This window comes from Poecilia formosa, unplaced genomic scaffold (assembly GCF_000485575.1).
Source record: "Poecilia formosa unplaced genomic scaffold, Poecilia_formosa-5.1.2 Scaffold20, whole genome shotgun sequence".
Classification (NCBI taxonomy): Eukaryota; Metazoa; Chordata; class Actinopteri; order Cyprinodontiformes; family Poeciliidae; genus Poecilia; species Poecilia formosa.
The window spans coordinates 2864009-2886006 of record NW_006799959.1 but is presented as its reverse complement, the minus strand read 5'-3'; the positions used below and the strand labels follow the sequence as shown (position 1 = coordinate 2886006).

Below are 21998 nucleotides of genomic sequence, written 5' to 3'. Positions count from 1 at the left end.
AAAACCTTCTTGCTGTGTGGTCATAATGCTAACCAATAATCCAACATGAAGCCCTGATTTATATTCTCTCTTTCTCACATAATTCCTGATTAAAGCTCTGCGCCGGTTCATTTGATGTTGAAACTTGGTGAACTTTGTTGTTGGGTCTCAATCTCCAAAACATTTGTTTAACTTTCACTTCAATGCAACTCAGAATGTCTTGTTTGTACACTAAACAGCAATTAGGATATATTTTATCCCCCAAAATATGATCAAGGTATATAACATAGTTTTGATTTTGCTTTAATAACAAAGCCAGCATATTTTTTTTTTATGTGCAGAAAATGGTGCCAATATTTATGGGATTTTTGTTTGAAATGGAGCATGTTGGCTCATGTTGGTTTTCTCAAGCTAATGAGTAAAGGAATAAAAACTGAGAAAAATCCACCCCAACATCTAATGTTCAAATGAGTTAAAACATTAGTATTGTTGTTTCTAAATGAATATTAACTTGTTTTATTTGCATTATTTGAGGTCTGAAGGCACTGCATCTTTATTTTCACCATTTCTCATTTTCAATTGTTCGTAGAATAAAAGAATAATGTTCATTTTACTCAAACGTGTACCTACAAAGAGTAAAACCAGAGAAACATGGTTTCTTAATTTTTGTTCCAGAGCTGCATATGAAAAATTTAATGACATAAAAAAATGATAGCAGTTTTGCTAAATAGAATTGAAAAGAACAAAACAAGTTTTATTCTGGCTGAAGAAGCTTAGACTGTACTGACAGTTTAATAACTTTTATATATTTTTTTTTTTCAATCAGTTTGTTTTTTAAGATTTTTTTGGTATTTATCTATGATATTTTAATGTTGAAGCCCCACGGTTTTATCTCTATCCATGTAATTTATAAATCAATATGTACTTTTGTCGAAAAAGGTGAGAGAAACTCCAGTAAAGTTGCTTTTTCACTTTTCTCCCAAGTTCCTGGTTCTTGTATTCCTCGTCAGCTTCTTATTTAAACTAATGATTTATAATTATATTTTATTTCAATTTAGCAGTTAGGCTATAATAGAAAACTGATCTATGTAGGTACAGCAGCACTCATTAATTTCTTCTCTTTTTAAATTTCTAATGTACAATGCTTATTTTAGTGATTAGAGCTGCCATAGCAATAATCTGAGAAAAACTTTCTTCTATAAGGACATGTGACAGGAAGTTATGCTTGGCAAACATTTGATCTGCTCATGTAATTATAATTGGTAGTGGCAATCACATGCTGAGAATTACCCACTGCACATTGCCCTATATACTCTGTAGAGATTCACCATGTGATGATCTTTTAATGGACTTTTTTCTAAGTAGCATCCAAGACTTGCAAAGACTTCTAATTAGATTAGAAACAATTCATTTATAGTAGAATATAGTTAAGAAAATTACCCAGTTCAGACAACTTTCTGTTCAAATTGGACTCGTTTTGGAAAATCTGGCAGAGCAGCTTCAGTTCTGTCACCTCAGTGTTATTTCAAGACTTAATATTGCTCATAAGTTTCACTGTAACACAAGTACCAAACACATGTCTTATGATGAGAGAAGGCACCTCTCAGTACACCTCTCTCCGTCCCTGAACTCTTTAATGGGGCCGGCTGGTTGCCAAGTTACACTGGCAGGCCTCCTGAGAGGTGCCTCCACGCACACATGCATGCACGCCTGTGCAAAAACACATTTTGATCGCACAGTTCACTTATATAATTGATGTTACGCAATGTTGGGTGAATAGCCACCCTATATTGTGCGCTGAGGCAGATGCAGAACAGGAGCGAGGTTGTTGTTTAAGTTTTTAGCTGAGCTTTGAAGAAAGCCTGAACTGGAAATGGAGACAAACAAAATGTGTAGTGAGTGATTTCTCTTTTTTTTTTTTTTTTAGCTTTAACAATTTGTGGATTTGGAGAAGTGGAGAAGCATCCAGAATTGAACCTCTGATGAAAACCGATTCCAAAAAGTCTTCATGTGGTTTTGTGTTTGTTGCTCAGCTCCTCCCTGCGTTTGGGGATTTAAACCACCCATGAGAACGGGTTCTGCCTCCTGACTGGTATCACTGCAGGACAGACTGGCTTTACTTTTTGTAGCAGTGTGTGCATAATGGTTGGTACAGACAGGAGTGAATCATTGCAGTCTTAGCTGGATTGGTTTCTCTGCATGGTTACGTTTCAGATCTGTTGCTCCACGTCTCTTTGGGAATAAGTAGATTTTTACCACAGAGAAACTTTTTAACCTGAGGCTTATATGCCTGTAACTCAAAATATTACACACACTTCAACACTTTATATGAAAGTATTGATTTTTGTACAAAGTCTGCAGCTTTTTCTGTTTCTGTTCATATAAATTAATTTGACTAAATGCCACATAAGGAAGCAGCCTTTCTGAATTTAAGAGACTGGAGCAAATTCTTAACTCCAGTCAGGATTTTTCAGAAATCTAAAGATGATCACAGCAAAAAGGCAAAAGGATGTTTTTGTGTATGTTTGTGAGGTACTGGAAAATTAGCTTATTTTCCTAGTAAATACAGTATTTCTAAGGTTAATTTGGTGATTGCACTGTAGCTCCCCATCATATAACTGATAGAACTACTTAAAAATGATCAATATAGGATCTTTGAGGAAAACCAAACTGTTAATTAAGTTGGCATGAGTGAGCTGGACCAGTTCAAGAATGAAGTACCAAGTGAAGTGAATGCAGATTCCTCACTTTTTATATCATAGTAGTTGTTTTTATGTTTAAACCTTTTTTTTTTTAACCCAAACAAATTTAATTTAACAGTGCTAACTCCCTTCACCATGACTACTAAAAAGTCTCACATCTGATCATCAAAATGCACCAGAAATTAATCTGGCTTTCAGAGCAACAGTTCTTATTTTTCATATTCTTGCTCAGATACTTTCTTATCTTCTGAAAAGACCTGTGAAGACATTGCAGTAAATGATTTGACGAAAGATAAACACATGGATGAGTTTCTTAAAACATTTTTAGAGAAGTTCTTCTTCAGCTGATAAAAGGCTGACTTTGTGATTATCTTTGTGTCTCTGAAGGTTCAGGTCTGAGTCCATCACTACACCCAGATTTCAGGCCTGATCTCTGGTTTCTAGCTGTAAGAACTGGAGCTATGTGCTAACTCTTGATCGTTCTTCTTTAGGTCCAAAGATAATAACTTCAGAAATTCAGAAACCTTGGCACAGCCATGCAATAATTTGTCTAACCATCTGTTTGGTGTTTGGATTGGCTCAGAGTCATCTGGTGACATGGCAATGTAGAACTGTGTATCATCTGCGTAATCTTACCTTTAAAACAACCTTTGACACTTTTCTTACTTAGCAACTTGCCACAATGTCCATTGACTAAAAAGTAAATCCTTTCCTCATATTGAAATGATTTTGCGTAAAAGTCGAGCTAACTACATCTAATGATTCTAGTTTTGCATTTGGACATTTGAAGTTCAATTGTGCTTCTGGAAACCAACACCAAAGTCAAGCTAGCAGTTCAGAGTACATGTTTGCTCAGAGTTGGCTTGCTAGGGATCAGATTGCTACTTTAGTGAAAAGTTTTCTGAATGCTGAAAAAATGTAGCTAAAACACTGACTACTTATGCTCAAGCATTTCTTCAAAATTATATTAGAACCATCGTCAGAGAGAAAAGTTCCTCAAATAACAGACAAAATAGAAGAAAATATGGACTCGGTGTTCTTGGTGGATATTTAGTCATTTGTTTTAGTTTATATGGGGGAAAGTGAGTGAATTTTGCCTGGGTTTCTGAATGATTATGTGCCATATTTACGAGATGAGCCCATTAACTCCTGACTTGTGGGGACATTTTACTTTTAGTCTATTGCGTCAACATTTTATTGGTCTCTGGGAATGAAAGTCGGAGTCTTGCAGCCAATTTTAGGTCAGTCATCCCCATTTGTTAGAAGCAGCAGTGACCAGTTCACCCTTCACTTTCTCTCCCTACCTCCTGTGTGCATGTTTGATATTAGAATGGTGGTCACAGGCTTACAACAGTGGTTCAAACCGTCTTTGTTTTCTTCATATTCAGGAAGCCTTCAGTTTGTATGCAGTGTTTAAGAGGAGAGGTGTTTGAGGAGACACGCTCACCGGTAAGCCACAGGAGAGTATTTTTAAGAAGAAAAGATGCATCAGACTCTCCAAGAGATTACTTTAAAATGTCTCAAGTGAAGGAACAGCAGCATTAATATTAAACAGGAAAAAAAGCGTTCAAAAGTTTGAGAATATTCAGGAATTGTCAAAGCCTACAGTCAGACGTAGGATTCACCTTTAAGATTCCACATTTCCAAGATATTTCTCATCATCTAATTAAAAATGGATTCATGAAGTCATTACTAGCAGGTTTGATTCAAAGGTTATTTGCCTTCACAAAAACGGCTGCAGAGTACAGCCTGAGCGTATGCAAGAACAGGAAAGTCCTTTATTTTGCAGCTTGCAAGTGAGCAGATCCAGCAGAACAAGTATCAAACCTGTTGATTAAATGATCCGCAGCCAAAATAAATTATTAAAAAAAAAACATGCTATGACACATCAACATTATGTGCTAACATCAAACAGTAAGACAGAGTGATTAATGTTGTCTGACTGGATGTTGAACAACTGATGACTTCATGAGGGAGCATTAAAAAAAGTCAGCAGCTCTCATTTTTGCTTTCTCGTTTGAAAAGCAGGATTTTATTTTAGCTGAATGAAAATAATGCCTTGGCACACTCGCCTGCTGCGACATGGATAGAGGGGGAAAAGGAGGAGGAGAGACCACATATGAGAAAATCCATGGGAGAAAAGTATGCCTTTATCTTTTAATAAACCGTAAAGCCAGGAGGCAACATGAAATTACGGCATAATAGCAGTGGAGAGTCTTCTGAAGACTTAATTGCCTTAATTATAGCAGTGCAGAGAGAGGGAAGGGAACGCACGGAGAGGAGGAGGAAAAAAAAGAAAAGAGCAGATGAAAAGAAAGCAGGGAAGACGGAGGGAGTAATGTGATAAAGGAACAAGCATGTCGGCCATGCTTTGCAGGTGTATCAGTGTTTGTTTGTCTGGATTTCAGCAAGTCTCTTGTTCATGTGTTCATAACTAAATACATTATTTTGCAGGTGTGTGAAATCCGAGAAGCCTTTGTCCGTGTGAGTGATGGATAGGGTGCAAGGCTGAGAAAAGTCTCTCTAGACGAGCGAAAACGTCTCTTCCTCAGATCTTACAAGCTGGCGGGCTTACTTAGGGATGCTAAACATAGCTTTCATTTTTCTCTGTGTCTAGACTGGGCTCTTAGTACTTTCTACTGTGGTTTTTCTGCTCTCTCTGGGAAGATCATTCCCTAATTCTCATGCCTTAGGGCCAGTGGGCAGTTTGCTAAGCCAGCAGTGTTTTGAAGTGCCTGAGAAGCCCCCACCCCTCCACACCACCCCTTCAGGTCACACAGATTAGTTTGGGAGTTCACCTTTTACTAAAGACCAAAGATGATGTTTCATCTTTTTTTTTTTTGTAACTTTCTATCCAAATTTCTGTCGATTTGTCACAAACATGTTTTATTGTTTGAAAATATTCACTTTGAGCTGAGCAAACTTCCCCCTGATATCACACAAAGCAAATGAAAGATGTAAAAAAAAATGCAGAAAAGAGCCTCGATATTTTCCCTTAAAGGTAAGAGGGTGGTGACTGCTGTGTTTTTTGTGCGCTGCCCACATATTTCTATGAAGACCTGCTATTGAAAATGTATTTCTACATCATATTCCTCATGGCTTTAAACATAATATAAACAGAAAACTCATGCACTCATCTTGTAAACTGTATCCGTTTCCTGCCGGGACTCAGCAGAGGTCTGATGCAAGCAGGGAGTAAGAGTTTGTGGGTGCAGAAAAGATGAAGGAAAAAGTCACAGCTCAATGCAGTCACACCTGACCGCTGCAGTTTTAAGTATATCTAAGCACATTTTGTCTCAACATTACACGAGTTAGGATTTGTGGCAACACTGGAGCTTAACCAATCATCCAGTGTTTATAGCAGCTTGACTTTTTCAGATTCATGGAGGTTTCTGGTGTCAATCTCCTTGAAAATACAGAAATGACTGCATTTTTTTAATAACAGTTTAGCCTCATTAGAATGACATTGGAGTTAAACGTCAGGCTGCAAATGCTCTGCAGTTACATTTCCAGATCACTACATGACGCATCATGTCATGATCTCTGCATGTTTAAACACTTTGTTTTATAAAAATGTTGATAAGTGATTAGGATAATAATTTGACTATGAAATTGTTTTGGAATGATTAATGAGCATGAATGTATTCAGTTTTAGTGGTGTGAAAGAAATTGGCACAACACTCGGATATATTAATTCCTATCAATAATATTTTTGATTGTTGATGGGAAACTAATTGTTTTTGTGTTTATTATCACTGGCAACCAACAGTGGTTTCCATGACATCTGGATTATTACAAGATTACAGGCATGCAAGGATTTAAGCACCAGGCTGCACATAAAGGTGATGGTACATTACAACTGTGCGTCAGGTGAGCAGAGCAGACTGCAATAGTTCATCAGCAGGTGGCGCTGTAGATGACTTTACAAGTTTGTCATCAAATGATCACATTTTGCTAAATGCAGATGAGATGAAAGATCTTGAGGCTAAATCCAAATGAAGTGTTGATGTAAAAAAAGAAAATAGGAAAAATGCACTTTTTTTATTTTGAAAAGTGGAGTTCACTCAAAAAATGAGAAGAATTAAAAACAACTCTATTTAACACTGAAATGTGCAAATAAAGCATTACGTGAGGTTGTGGTATGCAACTGAACTCGATTATTGCAACGCCAAATATTTCCTTTTTTTTTGTCTTTGTTGTAAATTTGCAGTTGTTTGGATTCATTGTCTCATTGATTAGCAGTTGTTGGACAGACAACCTCACATTTCATTTGAAACAGAGTTTGTGGTTGACTCAATGACTCCAAGGTCCTGTTTTTGCAAAACAAGCCCAAAGAATCACTCACTTCAGTTCAGTTTGCTTAAATACCACCAGTCATATCAAGTTCCAAAAAAAATAAATTCAATTTAGTCATGCACACTTTGCAAGTTATCCTAGTTAACAAACAATCCAGTCAAGATTGGTTTATTATTCAAAAAAGTTCAAAAAGTTTTGAATGTAAAGACACTTTGTAGATTAACTTGCAGCATCATCCCTCCACTATCGTGTTTGACATTTGGCAAAAAATGTTTACCACCAGAGATGCTGTATTTGGCTTTCACCAAACATATTGTCATATATCATGACAAAATATGAGCTTTCCTAATGCAAGCCTTTATTTTTATGAAGGAGAACAAGTTGTTCTCCTTTCTAGCTGTGTCGTAAAATCTGCATGAGCATCTCGCAGTCAGATGTTGACTGTGAGATCCACTCCTGGTAAGCCTGGCTGCCCTCAACCTTTTTCCACCTATAAATACTCTTTCTCTCAGTAGATTGATGGGCCTAAATAGATTGGAAATCACCTCATCAATATGTATGCTCGAAAACAGCAAACTGGCTGAGAACCGCTTTTATGGAGGTCACAAATAACGACGATCATCTCATGAAGTACATTAGCAGCTCTTGGCTGCTACTTTTAAACTCCACTCATCTGGAAGTAGCAAGGTTGCACTTTCAGTCTCAGCTTTTTCATTTCAGCTTCCTCGTGATATTAGGAAAATGTGTGATATGCGATAATGAATGAATCTCTGTTGGTTCTCTGCGCTAAATAATAAAATACCCAACAGTGTTGATGTCTTTCTCAACCACAATCTCCTGGAAAAATATTTAATTCGTTATTTTTATCTGAACAACTCAGTTTTGCTGATAAAGTGACATGTGGTCGCATCTACTGTTTTGGTAAATAAACAAATTCTTGAAAATTATCAAGCAGTGTTTCAGCTGTTTTTCTATTTTCTGGAAGTTTGTGGTGCATAGAAGCTGAATTAATTCATGCTAATTGGCTAACATTTGTTGCAGTCCAAGCAGTTCTCTCCAATTTTCATAATATATTTATATTGCCATAATTTTACATTTGCAACATATAATGTACAGCTCTGTTTCTGTGTGTTTTATTGCCAATAAGGGATTTGTATCTGTGTTTTCATTTAACCATGACTGTAAGGGGAAAAAAAAAAAACTTTGCTAAAAAGTTGCAGGAGTCCCTAGTTTTCAGAACTGAATCTGTAAATCTGAGTATTACTGCAAAATTCTTCACTTTATGAAGCTTTCATCTGTCTTGTCTCAGTGCCGTCTTCATGGAGAAGCACTTGGTCATTTTAATGACCGTACTTCCTAAAAAAGAAATAAAAAATCCCCATTTGGTCTCAATAAAAAGCGTATGAATAAAACCTTGCGTTTCCTAAGTGATTCTTCTTTCTAAGAAGTTTTCCACAGAAGACTGAATGCCATCTCAAATTGCCTGAACATTATCTCCTTACACAAGAACGCTGCCACTTGAAACTCTATAGCCGGTTTAAGGCTGTGAGGTAAACGGCATTTGCTCATTGAAGCGTTTGGGTTTTTAGCAATATTTTAGCAGCGTTTATCCTTCCTGTGGTGTCCGAGGTTGTAGTTTTGTGTCAAGTGTTTGAAGGAGGAGAGGTTTGCCTGTGGGTGCATTTTTGTTGTCGTCAGGCAAGTCCCTGCACTGCAGCGCAGGCCTGCCCGAGTGGAGATTCTTCAGGAGGGAGATCTCTTTCTTCTCAAAGCTTCTTACCAAGAGCTATTAATTATTAACTGCGAGAGCTAACATCAAAGCAGCAGCAGACTTGTGCTGAATTAAATGTGCAGTGGAGGGGGGCAGCATCGGTGTGGAGCTGAGAGAAAACTGGGTGAGAGGGAAAAAGCCGAGCTGAGATTCCGCTCTTCCTTCTTTTGAACTTTCCGAATACAAAAGTGGATAAAAGCATAAAAGTGGAGTGATGTTAGTTTATGTAGAGGAGCGAAGGAACAGGAGGCTTGTGTTAATGGTGTGTCTCTGATTTCACCACTGGGAAAGATGGAATCGGCTTGCTGGGTTAATTGGCCTTTAATGAGATCTGAAAAACTGATTCATAAACATCTTCTCTGTGGATTAAGCCAAGGGGAAATCTAATTGAGTCAGAGGGTCGTGATGTGTTTACATTCAAAATTAAATCAACAGATAATGATAAATATGCGTCTCAATATCAGAGACCTTCTGTTGGTTTGGTTATGTAACTTCTATTCAGCCCAAATGTGTTTGATGAGCTGATTATATCATAACTGACGTACAGATTATATAAAATGATAATAAACTAATAAGAAAAAACTATGTGATTAAATATATTTTCAAAGTAAACATTGCGGATGTTTATCTGTTTATACGTATTGTCACAAAATGTGATCTTAGATTCAGTTTTAATTTTAATTTTTTTTTTTTTTTTTCCCCTAAGGAGTCTTTGCCAGTTTTAACAGGTGAAAAAGTCAAATGGATCAGTCTGAAGCGTGACAGGTTTCAAATTCTGTCTTTCTTTTTTCATGTCACGCCAAGTTCAGGTTAAATGCAGAACGGTTGCAGGAGACAATGTGGCTCACGGCTGAATTTGTTTTTAGGTACAAACCTGAGCTCTGAGTGTTTTATGTATTAGTCATAGCAAGGAAATGCGTAAGACACTTCACAGCTCTGCATAATCACAAAGTTCTCTACTACAAAAACAGGTAGGAAAATAAAAACAAGAAGGACGAAACAGAAAAGCATTAAAAAGCATATATGGCATAGAAAAATCATACAGCCAAAAACAAACTAAAACCTTGTCTGTATAAATTAGTTTTCAGGTGTTTCTGAAAAGAATAAACTCAACCAAAAGTGTAAAGACAGAGGCAGCACAATCCACGTGAATTGTGATGGTCTAAAGTCTTAAAATGTGTTCCTGAACCATTAACACCCGTAGACCAGAAGACCTCAGAGGACGAGAAGAGGTCAGAGATACAGGCTGCATCAGACTATCAGCAAAAGTCACTTTACGTATGATCAAGTCTTTGATGATTTAAAAGATGCAAACTTCATCAAATGTTTGGAAATATCAGATGACGTTCAAGTTGGTGAGGAACCTGAAACCTCTGATGTTCAATCAGATGTTCAATCAGAGGTTTCAGTGTTAAGACCAAGGTAAAGGTCTTAACACTTTACCTTGAATCCCAACTCCATTCTGTTTGAAGTATGATGGATAACTCTTGACCTCTCCAAAGGTCAGCAACTGTAACCACATTTTCTTGTAATAGACTGACTAGATTACAAAATGTTGCTTGTCAAAGTATGAAACATCTACGAAGCGGGTACAAGTTGTCCCAAGGTCGGGACATAACTTTGACTTTTTATTGACGAAAAAGTCTGGTATGAAATGACAAAGTGGTGAAATGATCACCTAAAAGCTGAGTCTTGCCTAGATTGGAAACAACCATTAGGGATGCATAACTGAGGCCTTTGAGATAACCGACTTGAAAAGAAGATCGTATCTTCTCTTCATGGGGTAAAAGAATGAGCGCCTGATGAATAACAATACAATCTTTCAGAATTCCTTTGTTCTTAAATGTCACTGAAGTTTCTTTTTGTTTTAATTCCTTGAACCTGTTCCTCTCTGGGACAAATTGTCCAGAAACTTGCTCCGCATCACATTTCTGAAAACGTCACCTCAGGAATCAACGTCACGCTCTGTGAAAGCCTCCCCCACACATACCACCACATGCCCCCCTTTTCAGCTGGCCTGCAGCTTGGCGTGGAGACACTCTCCAGCCAGGCGGCAGCAGAGTCGCGGCACTGCGCCTTGTCACTTTGATCCTCACCCCCTCCTCTTCCCGCCAGTTAAGAGTGCTGGCAGGAACCCAAGGGCACTTGATAATACCAGGATATGATCCTAGCTGCGCTCCTTTAGATCTTGTAGAGCAGACATCAAAACGTTGTCTAAATAGGGCAGTACGAATCAAGAGGGTTGAGGAAGGATGGTTGGGGAAGGCAGGAGTTAAGATAAAACAACAGCTTTCCTTTCCTTTCCTCCTTTTTGACGAGGGAATGCCAATTTGGATTCTGCGAGGAGATACCTTAGGTTCTGCAAATGCAAGCGTTTCTTTTATCTCTCGCCTGTAGCAGAACTCTTCAAAAGGACCTCTGTGCTGCAACTTTTCCTGCCTCTCACATGAAAGACGCTCACATTTTCTAACAGCTGGAAACCCCTGATAACTTTGTTCAACTTTTCCGAGCGCGCTCCGCAGACTTCAGTTCAAATTCCACTCTTGCCGTGCAGGGTTGCATCACATGAAAATTGGTGTGTTAGTCCTGGCTTTGGGCAGGGGGTGGAGGGGGGCAGCTTTTGGTTTCTGTCACATGGGTTTGCCTTAATGTGGTGCTGATTTACATGGGATGACATCATGGGACTTTGGAGGAATGAACCAAAGGGCCACATGTGCATCCCAGCAAATGTAATCACTGACTTGTTTACTTCTCTCTGTTGGTTCTCTCTTTGATTACTCTCCTTTCTCATGGCATGCTTGTAGAGGGTTAATCTCGGGGAGACGGCGCCCTCTAGTGGCTGTCAGTTTAACAGGCAAGATTGTTGCAGCTGATCATGCAACCTGTTGTGCACATTTGTTGATCATGTCTGATTACTCCTGCGCTCTGTGTTGGCAGGCGAAGAGAGCAGTGCAGCGCGGAGCCACGGCCGTCATCTTTGATGTATCTGAGAATCCGGATGCCATCGATCAGGTTTGTACATACCTAGAATCACCCAGGCGTTCACTCTCTCCATTTAATCCTCCTTGTTTGGCCTTTTCATTTTTTTAATTTCTGAAAGCGGCTTGGCCGCATGCCCTGCCCTCCTCGCCGCATCTGCATGTGTGTTGTTTGTCTAAGCAATGCACTTTCTTTGCTGCTCTTTGACTCCACAACTCGTACTTTTGGAGAATTCAAGCTTAGCTTCTCCCTGACCATGACCAAACGCTGTGAAGCTCTTAATTGCACAGGTAGAGAACATTACCTCACCTCCTGAGACCTCAAAGCATGCTGTACAGTAACATAAATCTGCTGTCACACACATCCACATGCTTGCCCTTTTCAGTCTTTCTGATTCCCATGTCTTTGCTGCATAATGCTTCAGTTGCTCCCTTGAGCGCCTTTGTCACAAGAATTCTCCTGTGGTATTCATCCCTGCAACGCCAGGCCTGGACTTGCAGAGACGGAGAGAGAGAGAGAGTTTTTTTTTTTCCTTTCCTCTTCTTCTCTGCTGCTGGGTCGTAAAGTGCGTAGCTGAGAGATAAAAGGGATTGCGCGCAGACCACATGAAAGGCAGCGCTGGGCGGCTGTGTTAAATTCCCCCGAGAGGCTTTTCCAGTCAGAGCAGAGCGATCAGCAGAGACAGGAGCCGCAAGGCCGAGGGGCAGGGAGGAGGAGTTCGGGGAGAATTAAGGTCCCTGGGCCAAAATTAGATGAAGTCTTGTAAAGTTAATACTCTTGACCTTGTTTTTTTGTTTTTTTTCTCTCCAAATTTGTCATATAATGCAAAGCCGACGGCTGCTTTGCAAGAACTTAGAAGGTTGGAAACTTTCCTTGAACGAGATGCAAACTGAAGAAATGAAACCTGCAGAGGGGAAAGTAGGACAGGGAGGACAGATGGGACTGACTGAAAAGTCTTGACTCATTCTTTCTAGTCTGCCTGGCAAACTGTTGCTATGGTTTCCATATCTTTTGTCCCATGCGTAGTTTCACCTGATAACTGAGAGGAGACGTTACCATTTGTACTCAGTCATGTCACCTCGTAAAATGAATCCACGTCAGACTCTGTGCTGTGACACATCTCTGTGTCAGGGCTGCATACGTTTCATCCAGCGACGTCTTTAGCATGAATGGCATCCTGGTTGAGTGTGTTTTTACACCCTCCGATGCAGTTTTATAGGTTTGTGTCTCTGTGATTTCCATCTGATCAGAGGATGATCTGTTGCGTCTATGTTTACACATTATATTTAGAAATAATAATAATAATAATAATATGGAACAATCTTTTTGTAGCAAACAAACCAAAATTGTGGTAAGGTTAGAAAAATGCCTTATTTATCCGGGAAATTAAATGTTGTCATAAGTCGTATCCAAATATCTTCAAAGATTTGTTCTGGCAGGAAAGATTTGTGAGATACTGCACAGTTCTTCCTTTCTGGATCCACCCAGAGACGCATGCTGGTACACTGGTGCATGCTGGGTACTGCGCACAAGCGATTTGATTGGCTTGTTGTTTGGCCCATTGATTTATGTCAACAACAATATCTCAACCACCATTTTCCCAATCAGACTGTATTAGTTGGCAAGAGGCAAAACCATAATTCCATGGTCAAGTTTTGATGTCCAAACCTTTTCATTAATTTTGGCGCATTCGGCGTCCACTGGACCCCACAACAAACACCGAGACACTTAGGAGAAGCTGAGCGCACGCACAAAATGACATCATCAGAGCGTCGACCACATAGTGAGGAACACACTACCAACGGAGACACACCCAACTTGGCTAAAGCTGAACCATTAACTGTTTAGTGTGAGACTTGTCAGTTGAGAAGGGTTTATAGTAATATTTTGAGTGAGTTAGACTTCATTATGTCTGACCACATAGTGAAGTGGTTAGACGTATCGCCCCTCTAAAAATCTACAGGTGGTTTCTTGTCGTTGCCAAATCTTTTTCAACCGAGGTCAAAAGGTTCATATCAGATGAAGAGCTGCACCCAAATATTGCTTACATTCGAGACAAACATGAAAATCCAAAGCACCAACATTTAAAGTCATTATCAAACAATTTCTTTTATCTTATTTTTTACAATAGTGATGTTTTTTTTAAATCACCTGAGATTTATAAGTTGTAATTTTATTATTTTTATCAGCGCTAAATAAGTAAAGATAATTTCAGAAGGTGTTGGAGTTTGTGATCCATGTTTTTTCATCTATTCCTTTCACTGTACATACTCAGGCAAAATTAGCAGCATATTGTTAAGATTAAGAGTATTTTTTCCTTCTCTCTCCAGCTCAACCGGGTTGCGGAGGATCCTCTGAAACGGCCGGTGGTTTACGTGAAGGGCAACGACGCCGTCAAGCTCATGAACATCGTCAACAAGCAGAAGGTGGCCCGAGCTCGGATCCAACACAGGCCGCCGAGGGTAAGAGTTCACATCTACGCCTCCAACTTCAGAGCAAAGATGCTGCAAACGCGCGTGTGAGACGGATCTGAAACACATGTTGGATCACGACAAAGACGTGGAAAATGTCTGTGAGCTTATGCTGGTGGTGAAAGTTTCAGATGTAGGAAACCCGTGTAAATTCCAGCTGTGAAATCATTCCGTCTTTCGTCTGAGTTGCTTGGTGCCCCGAGGCTGAAGGCTTTTTCACAGCTCTGTGACAGATTAATATCAGCCGGTCAAAGGCCTGCTTGTTTGCTTGGCTATTTGATAAAAGGCCACCGAGGTTGGAGGTCAAATAACTTAACATAATGAAATTCTGGGATAAAAGGCCTTTTTTTTTTTTGTTGGGGAATAAAATGAACTTCTTTGAAGTATTAGTATTCGCCTTTTATTCTAGATCTTAAGACTCTATTAAGAACAAAGCAGCGAGTTTTAAGAGTTTAATGGAGACAAATGATCAAATACTGGAAAAATTGACAGAAAATTTTTTTAATCTGTCTTGGAAAGTGGAGCTACATGGCAAAAAAGAAAAAAAAAATCAGAACTTTTTTTCAACTGTAAGAACTGAATAACAAATCTATTAAAGGGAAAGGTAAAAACAAAGTGTGACACGATTTCAGCATTCAGTCATCCTTTAGTGAAAAGATCTAGAGCGTTGTGTCAAACTGTAAGGAAAAGTCATTAATAATATTGACAGCAGTGACATGCAAAATTGAGGAAAAGAAATGGGAGCTGGTTCAGGGAGGCTGCCAAGAGGGTGACGAGGAATTTATAGCAATTAGTCATTTTTTACATGGGAGTATAATCTCCTTTATTCTCATATTCATGGCCTAAAGCGTATGGTTGGAAGAAGGAAGCCTTTTCTTCCAAAAAAAGCATCTAAAACCTCCCAAAACCTGGTGGAAGAGTTCATAGTCTGATGAAACCGTTCCTGACTAATTCCTACAGTGAAACACGGTGGTGGCTGCATCATGTTGGGCTTTCTGGTTGAGAGTATGGAATTATTCCAAACCACCAGTACATTTTCTCCCAATATGTCCAAGTTTCTGATTGAAGCTATAGAATAAGTGGTATTTCAGAAATAAGAATCACAATATGTTCATTTTGACTGAAAATCTCTGCCGTCTGCTAAAGGGAGATTTTCTCAACATCTGACAGATTTGATGACCTGTTGCTGGGCAGATTGGGCGAATATGACCAAATCACTTCTACCAAAGAAAACTGAAATCCAAATCTGAATAAAAAGAGGATTAAACAAAATATTGTACACATTCTTTTCTCCATACCAATTTGTTTGTTCCGTTGTGTCAAGTTTGGTTGTGTTATCCATGGCAAAGTTGTAACTTGTGTAAATTACTGTCACAGAACATGTATGTAAGGGAATAAATATTTAAAGTGAATATAAATTATTAGATACGTCTTTCCAGTCAATATGAACCTTTTTATGAGGTGCATGTGGAAATTTCCTAATATTGATTTTTTTTTTTAATGTATTTTTTCCACAGCAGCCTACGGAGTATTTCGACATGGGCATCTTCCTTGCCTTCTTCGTCGTGGTGTCGCTGGTTTGTCTCATCCTCCTCATCAAGATCAAACTAAAGCAAAGGAGAAGTCAGGTCAGTAACTCACTCAGCTACAAACTTGTGAGCGCTGAAGCACACATCTTTTTTTTTTCTGTTGGTTTATTTTCTACAAAAGCTCCACTGCAGACGCCGAGTCATGCGACAGCAGCTCCGCCGCTGATGGATTCCTCTTGTGTGTTGACAAAAACCTCTCAGTGGAGGCTTATGTCGAGATGCATGAATTGGAATTAGCATTTAATTAATGCTGATGAGAAGCCGCCTGACGGCGCCAAGCACACAGAGATGTCATGACAGGGCAGGAAACCTGCAGCGGCATCCGTTAAGACGAATGTAATCCAGCCAGGATGCATGAGCTGCTTGCTTTTGATTTTTAATTTTCCTCAGAGTGAGCTGACGCGATTTGGGATTGGTCAGTGTCTGGCTCAGTTTTCATTTTTTCCGTTCGAAAATGTAAAAAGTAATTCATAGCTTTCCTCAAAGCCTCGTCTTGTATTGATGTTTTGGCCAAAGTTTATTGTTGATCTGATGTCTCCATCTTAACCGTCTGCAATTATCTTACACACAATGGAGTAAAAAGGCAGAAACACCCACGTTGTGGTTTAATTAATCAACAGAAATATTTATTTCTTGAGTCACCGTCTGCTTTAAATCATCAAATCTGTTGGACATGACTCATGAGTTGACCTCTACAAAGGCATTTATCTGTTAAGGTTACAGGAAGCAAATTAGAGACGGAGGATAATTAGACATCTGGCTCCTAATGCGTCTTCTGTGAATGTTCCTCACATGTCACCAGGGCAAGTCTTAACTTATAACCTCCACTCTCTGCTATAGTTCTGATCTCACATTTACAAATGCTTTAGGGAATGTTTGCAGCGATTGTGTAGATTCAGCAAAACTTTCTCAAACAAAAAAAATAATATATTTTTTTCCTGTTTACGGCAGAGCTCCATGAACAGAATGGCAATCCAGGCGCTGGAAAAGATGGAGACGCGCAAATTCAAGGCGAAAGGAAAGGGTCTGCGCGAAAGCAGCTGTGGAGCCTCTGATTCGCTGAGCAGCAGCTCCACCTCTGACTGCGCCATTTGTCTGGAGAAATACATCGATGGGGAGGTAAGGAAAGAGTCCGTTTTATGGATGTTGTAGCATAAAACTTGATTAAAAAGTACGTTGTCAGAAGTATGTTAGTATGTTGATTTGTAAAATGCCATTATGGGGGAAAAAAAGCCAAAAGAATAAATATTCTGTTTGAAGCTTATCACAAGCCATGTGGGGGGAGCTGCTCTGGTTAAACAAAATTAAACTAAAATAACATTTTCCTGATTACTTTTTGTTGCATTTATTTTTTGCAATCAGAATCACTGATGTTGTGGTGCTACTTTAGAAATATTTGCAATGGATTTTGCAATATTTGCACTTAATGTATGATGGAAAATGTGACGTTTTGCTACTCGCAATATTGATCACAGACTATAACAAGTACGACTGATGCAATAGTGTAGTAGAAGTAAGAAATACTGCTGCCATCATATGGGAGTTAGCTGTCACTTAAAATGTTTTTTTTTTTCACCATTTTTTGCAACAAAAAAAAATTGCAACACGCTCACAATTTTGCCATAGTGTAAAAACTGTGGAGAGCTGTTTTTTTTTTTCTTTTTTTGCATAAATTTCTGAAATGGTGTAGTCACTAAAAAGTTTGAGTTGCAATGCCCTATTAAAAGTCCAGGGTGAGTTCTGAAAATTGCTGTCCACTGATGCTCAATTAGTCTGACTGAACTTTAGCAATTTTCCAAGAAATGATGAAAAATCAGAGCAGGTCTCTAGATATGCAAGATACACCTTAAAAGTCTACAAAGTTTCCTTCTTCTCCAATCATTCTCTACTTTTAGTTATTACTAAAACTAATTAAAATACAAAGAAGTTCAACGGCTGTCGAGGGTTTTTCAAGGTACGTTAAATGTTCGGCTTAATGGGAACGTATATAGAGCAAGCTGACCTTTGTGTTCACATAGCCACTGAGTTTGTTTTCTGTTCATGACATATTCTGCAGACATGAAACAAAATTGCTGTGGACAAAAGAATGGAAGTCCCCCTGATGGACTTCCATTCTATTGTCCACTGCAATAGAATGCAGTTTTAAGGGGGGGTTTATACCGACGTTCTTTCCGCCGCCTTTTTAGACATTTAGCTCAGTCTTTCACAGCACCTGGAGAGATAAGGGGTGCCCAGAGTACACCAGGCTGGGATTACACTTCCTGTCCCAGCACCCCCTAAGCACAGCCTTATTTAAATCTCCATGGAGTCACAGTCAAAATATGTATCCCAGTCTTGGACTTTAGGGTTTTACTGTAACTGCATTGCTCATCCTTTATTCATGGATGCTGGAGGGACAAACCCTGTTGCCCCAGGGGGCACAGAGTCTGCGAGTGTGTGTGTTCTCTGTGGTTATGAGTCTTTTTGGTGAGGAGAAGAAAACACAACAAAGCATGGCGCCAGGATTGCACAGAAGGAAGTGGCGATATAAAAGGCTGAATGGCATCAAAGCAGTTTGAGGAGTGAACTAAGCAACAAAGGCTTTGATGGAAAAGAGCTTGAAGATGAGTCATGTATTAAGCCACACAGTTTTAAAGGCAACGAGGGACTTCTTGGTGGAGAACATTCTAACTGTTCCAGCTTTTGTCTCCAAATTCCTTTTAGCCAATATGGCAACTAAATCCAATTATATTTGTACTAATACTCAAGTGTGAACTTCTTGTTTTCTTCAGAAGAAACATGTTATTTTTGTTCTAAATAACCGAGTTTAGTTTGAGGCATGTGTTGAATCTTACTCTTCAGTTATGGGCTGTATTAAACCCACAATTGGGAATTGTGTGGCTCTGCTGCCACCCTGTGGACAGAGGCAACATAACGCATTCCCACATCCAAATGAATGTCTAACAGATATTTACACCAAATACTTTACTTATATGATCCAGTAGATTTTTTTAATGTGCATTTATGAAGCTGGCCTTTACAATATATTATTTTGGGCGATTTTATTAACGACTGCTCAGATGCTGAGCAGGAGGGATTGCTGCAAAGGACTCAGCTAACCTAATCTGAGATTGAATAGTTTATGTTATGGTTAGGATTAAATTCAAATATTGCTATACACATGTAGTTCATTTAATTGATCATATACTTCTGGATATAATGAATTAAACCCCCTCTCTTTTGGAAAGTACTTTGAGATTTCATTTTTTATGAATTGGTGTTACCTAAATAAACTGAATGGATTCATTCCTCTTTCCTCTATAGGAGCTGCGGGTGATCCCTTGTGCTCACAGGTTTCATAAGAAATGCGTTGACCCCTGGCTGCTTCAGCATCACACCTGTCCCCACTGCAGACACAACATTATCGGTATGTTTGAATGCAATTTCCAACTTTTTTCTACTTCTTCTAAAAACAGCCCAAGCACTTAAAAAAGCTGCCCAGGCGTTTTCTGGCAATACGTATTTATTTGTTGTTGTTGTTGTTGTTTTGGTGTCTAGAAAATTAGTGGAATGTAACATCAATAATTAGTAGCTTATTTGGACTGAAAGTGACAGGAGGCCCTACAACAACTCATTCTGAAAGCTTAAAATAGGCAGACTTGAGCAAACAAAAATCATTATCTAAGAATTTGATTTTGTGAGAAAAGTGTAGTGAGCATGTTTTTTTTGTTTGTTTTTTTTATAACCCATAAACCTGTTCGAACCTGTCCAAGGCCACCCTTCAGTCATTTTTAGCAAATGTTTAACCATTTATTATTTTCTGTTTTTCTATGATGCAGAACAAAAGAAGGGAAACTCGGGTCCAGCATGCATGGACCCTGGCAGCTCGCTCCACGGCAGGCAGCGGGTGGTGCTGCCGGTCCATTATCCTGGCAGGGTGCACCGCGCCAGCCAGGTGACGGCATACCCGACCAGAACCAGCATGGACCCCCATGGCAACCCTATCACCGTTCTCACGGTGGACCAGCACTCGGACCCTCAAGGTCTGTACCCACCCCAGTCGACGTCAGCTTTCCTCCGGAGTTACCACCCCGCCCTGCATCTGGAACATTCACTCAACCCCCACCACTGCAGGTTGGAGCACCGCGGACCCCCCGCCTACTCCGCGCAGCAGCATCACACCGCTTTTAAACGACCCAAGTTCCACGGTCGCAGCTTCTCCCGAGCAGCTTGTTTTTCCCAGTATGAAACCATGTATCAGCACTACTACTTCCAGGGCTTGTCTTTCCCTCAGCAGCCAGAGGGGGCGCAAGGGCCTTTGGCTGGGCAGCTGGGAGGAGGGGCAGGAGCCCACAAGGGTCACCACAGCAGAGCCTTCCAGCAAGGACTCCTGTACCCCACAGTGGTACACATGGCGCCTCCTTCTTCTTCACGGGTAGGGGACAGTGGCAGCACTTCTGGCCTGAGCTGTTACCATGGCCACCGCTCTGTGTGCAGTGGTTACCTCGCCGACTGTCCGGGTAGCGACAGCAGCAGCAGCAGCTCAGGCCAGTGCCACTGCTCCTCTAGCGACTCCATGTTGGACTGTACCGAGGTCAGCAACCAGGGGGTTTACGGAAGCTGCTCCACTTTCCGCAGCTCGCTGAGCAGCGACTACGACCCTTATGTCTACAGGAGCAAGAGTCCCTGTCGGGGCTCCACGGGGGAACCGGGTGCTTCGGGTTGCACCACCGCCCCCGCTGAGGACTCACCAATCCCTGCTCCACTGGGACATGACTGCCTCCAGCTCCCGGCTGGCACATCGGGATACAACTCGGGGGACCATCACTCCAACTGCAGTTTGGAGCCCAACTACAGCAGTCGTTCGTCACTGGAACCCAGGGAGAACATTAACACGAGCACTACCTCAGCCGGGGCCCCAGAGGCCGCTGCAGCTGACAGGGGGACGGGGGCTCAGGAGGAGTCGGGGGAACTTGGGGCTGCAGCCTGTAGCTGCTGTTTTGAGGTGATTCCTCCCAATGCAGAAAGCAAAGGGCAGGACTTGGACCAAGCAGGGCCTGTAGCCTCGGGACACTGTCAACGGGGTGTAGATTTTCAGAGTTCCTCCCCTAAGAACTACTTCACACCCGAGCACTTGTATCCTCCTTCTGAGCAGGTGAGCTATGAAGGGCTGCCCTGCTGCTTCTACAAAGAGATGAAGGTGCACAGGGCCGCGGCAGGACATTACACGGAGGACTACGCCGTTAACGTGCAGTACGCACACTCGGACTCGGATGCCTGCTCAGGACAGGGCTGCTGCGAACTCAACCACAGGATACCCATAATTCCCGAGGACACAGACTGTGAAATGGGTTTGGGGGCAGAGACCCAGAGCAGCTTTTTACCTGTGAGCATAACAATGGAGGCAGAGCTGCAGACAGGGGAGCACCATGAGCATAAGGAGAGGTACTTCCCCTCAGGACAGCTGGGCCAGGCAGAGGAGACGAGGGCTTTATTCCACCCTCAGCTCTCTGCAAGCCTGACCGTACAGGGAACTAGTACTTCAACAAATGAGGGAGATCTGGGAATATGAGCACGAGTCCGGAAAGAAGAGTCAAAAGTCGGATAGTGGTACGCTGTCAGCAAGTTGTTTAAAACCTTTAGTTGCCTTGCTCTAAAATTGCTCTCTGAGCGCTGAATGTTATCATCTAAGATTGTGTGGATTTCTACTGAAATGGTATTCCCCCCTCCCCCCCCTGCACCCTAAAATAAGCAATGCATCATGTTCATTCCTGTGGCCCCTAATGTCTCAAAGCTGATTAGGCTCATTGGCATCAACTCAAAGGTTGTACGCCACCAAGAAAGGCCCTAAGTTTAGATAAAATCAATATTTAAACAATTTTGTACGTGCAAGCTGAAGGAACAAGAGCACAGTGGACCCCTGCTTATTCAGAGATTCTTTCTTTGTAAAGCAAATAAAAAAATATTCGAACGGATTGGAAAAATGAAATACCTTCACTTCCTTTAGTGCCGACCAGCTGTAATCCCAAGAGCAGAGATAAGAATGTGGATTTGTGTCTGCGGTAGTGCCAGGACTGTTTCCACTGAGTGTATTGTTGCATATTATGGTACATTTGGTGTCTTAACTAGTAAAATCGGCAGTTAAGCATTTTTAGAGGGGGTCCCAAAAATACATTGATCTCAGCTCCTGCAAATACCAGGGGTCCACTGTCTATTTATGGAAGCATGTCTG

General features: G+C 40.6%; 1 protein-coding gene across 2 annotated transcripts in view; it reads left to right on the top strand.

Moving 5' to 3' along the window:
- znrf3 (zinc and ring finger 3) overlaps nt 1–21509 on the top strand; it is an 82847-nt gene extending 61338 nt beyond the window's left edge. The window contains exons 3-8 of one of the 2 annotated variants that reach the window (XM_007547454.2): nt 11686–11760; nt 14058–14189; nt 15719–15826; nt 16739–16906; nt 19091–19193; nt 19606–21509. In XM_007547454.2, coding sequence (XP_007547516.1) covers nt 11686–11760; nt 14058–14189; nt 15719–15826; nt 16739–16906; nt 19091–19193; nt 19606–21338 — 2319 coding nt within the window. In that variant the 3' untranslated portion in view covers nt 21339–21509. Of the gene's footprint in view, nt 1–11685; nt 11761–14057; nt 14190–15715; nt 15827–16738; nt 16907–19090; nt 19194–19605 lie in introns of both variants that reach the window. The other variant, XM_007547453.2, reaches the window with a different exon arrangement.
- The last annotated feature ends 489 nt before the right edge of the window (nt 21510–21998 follow it).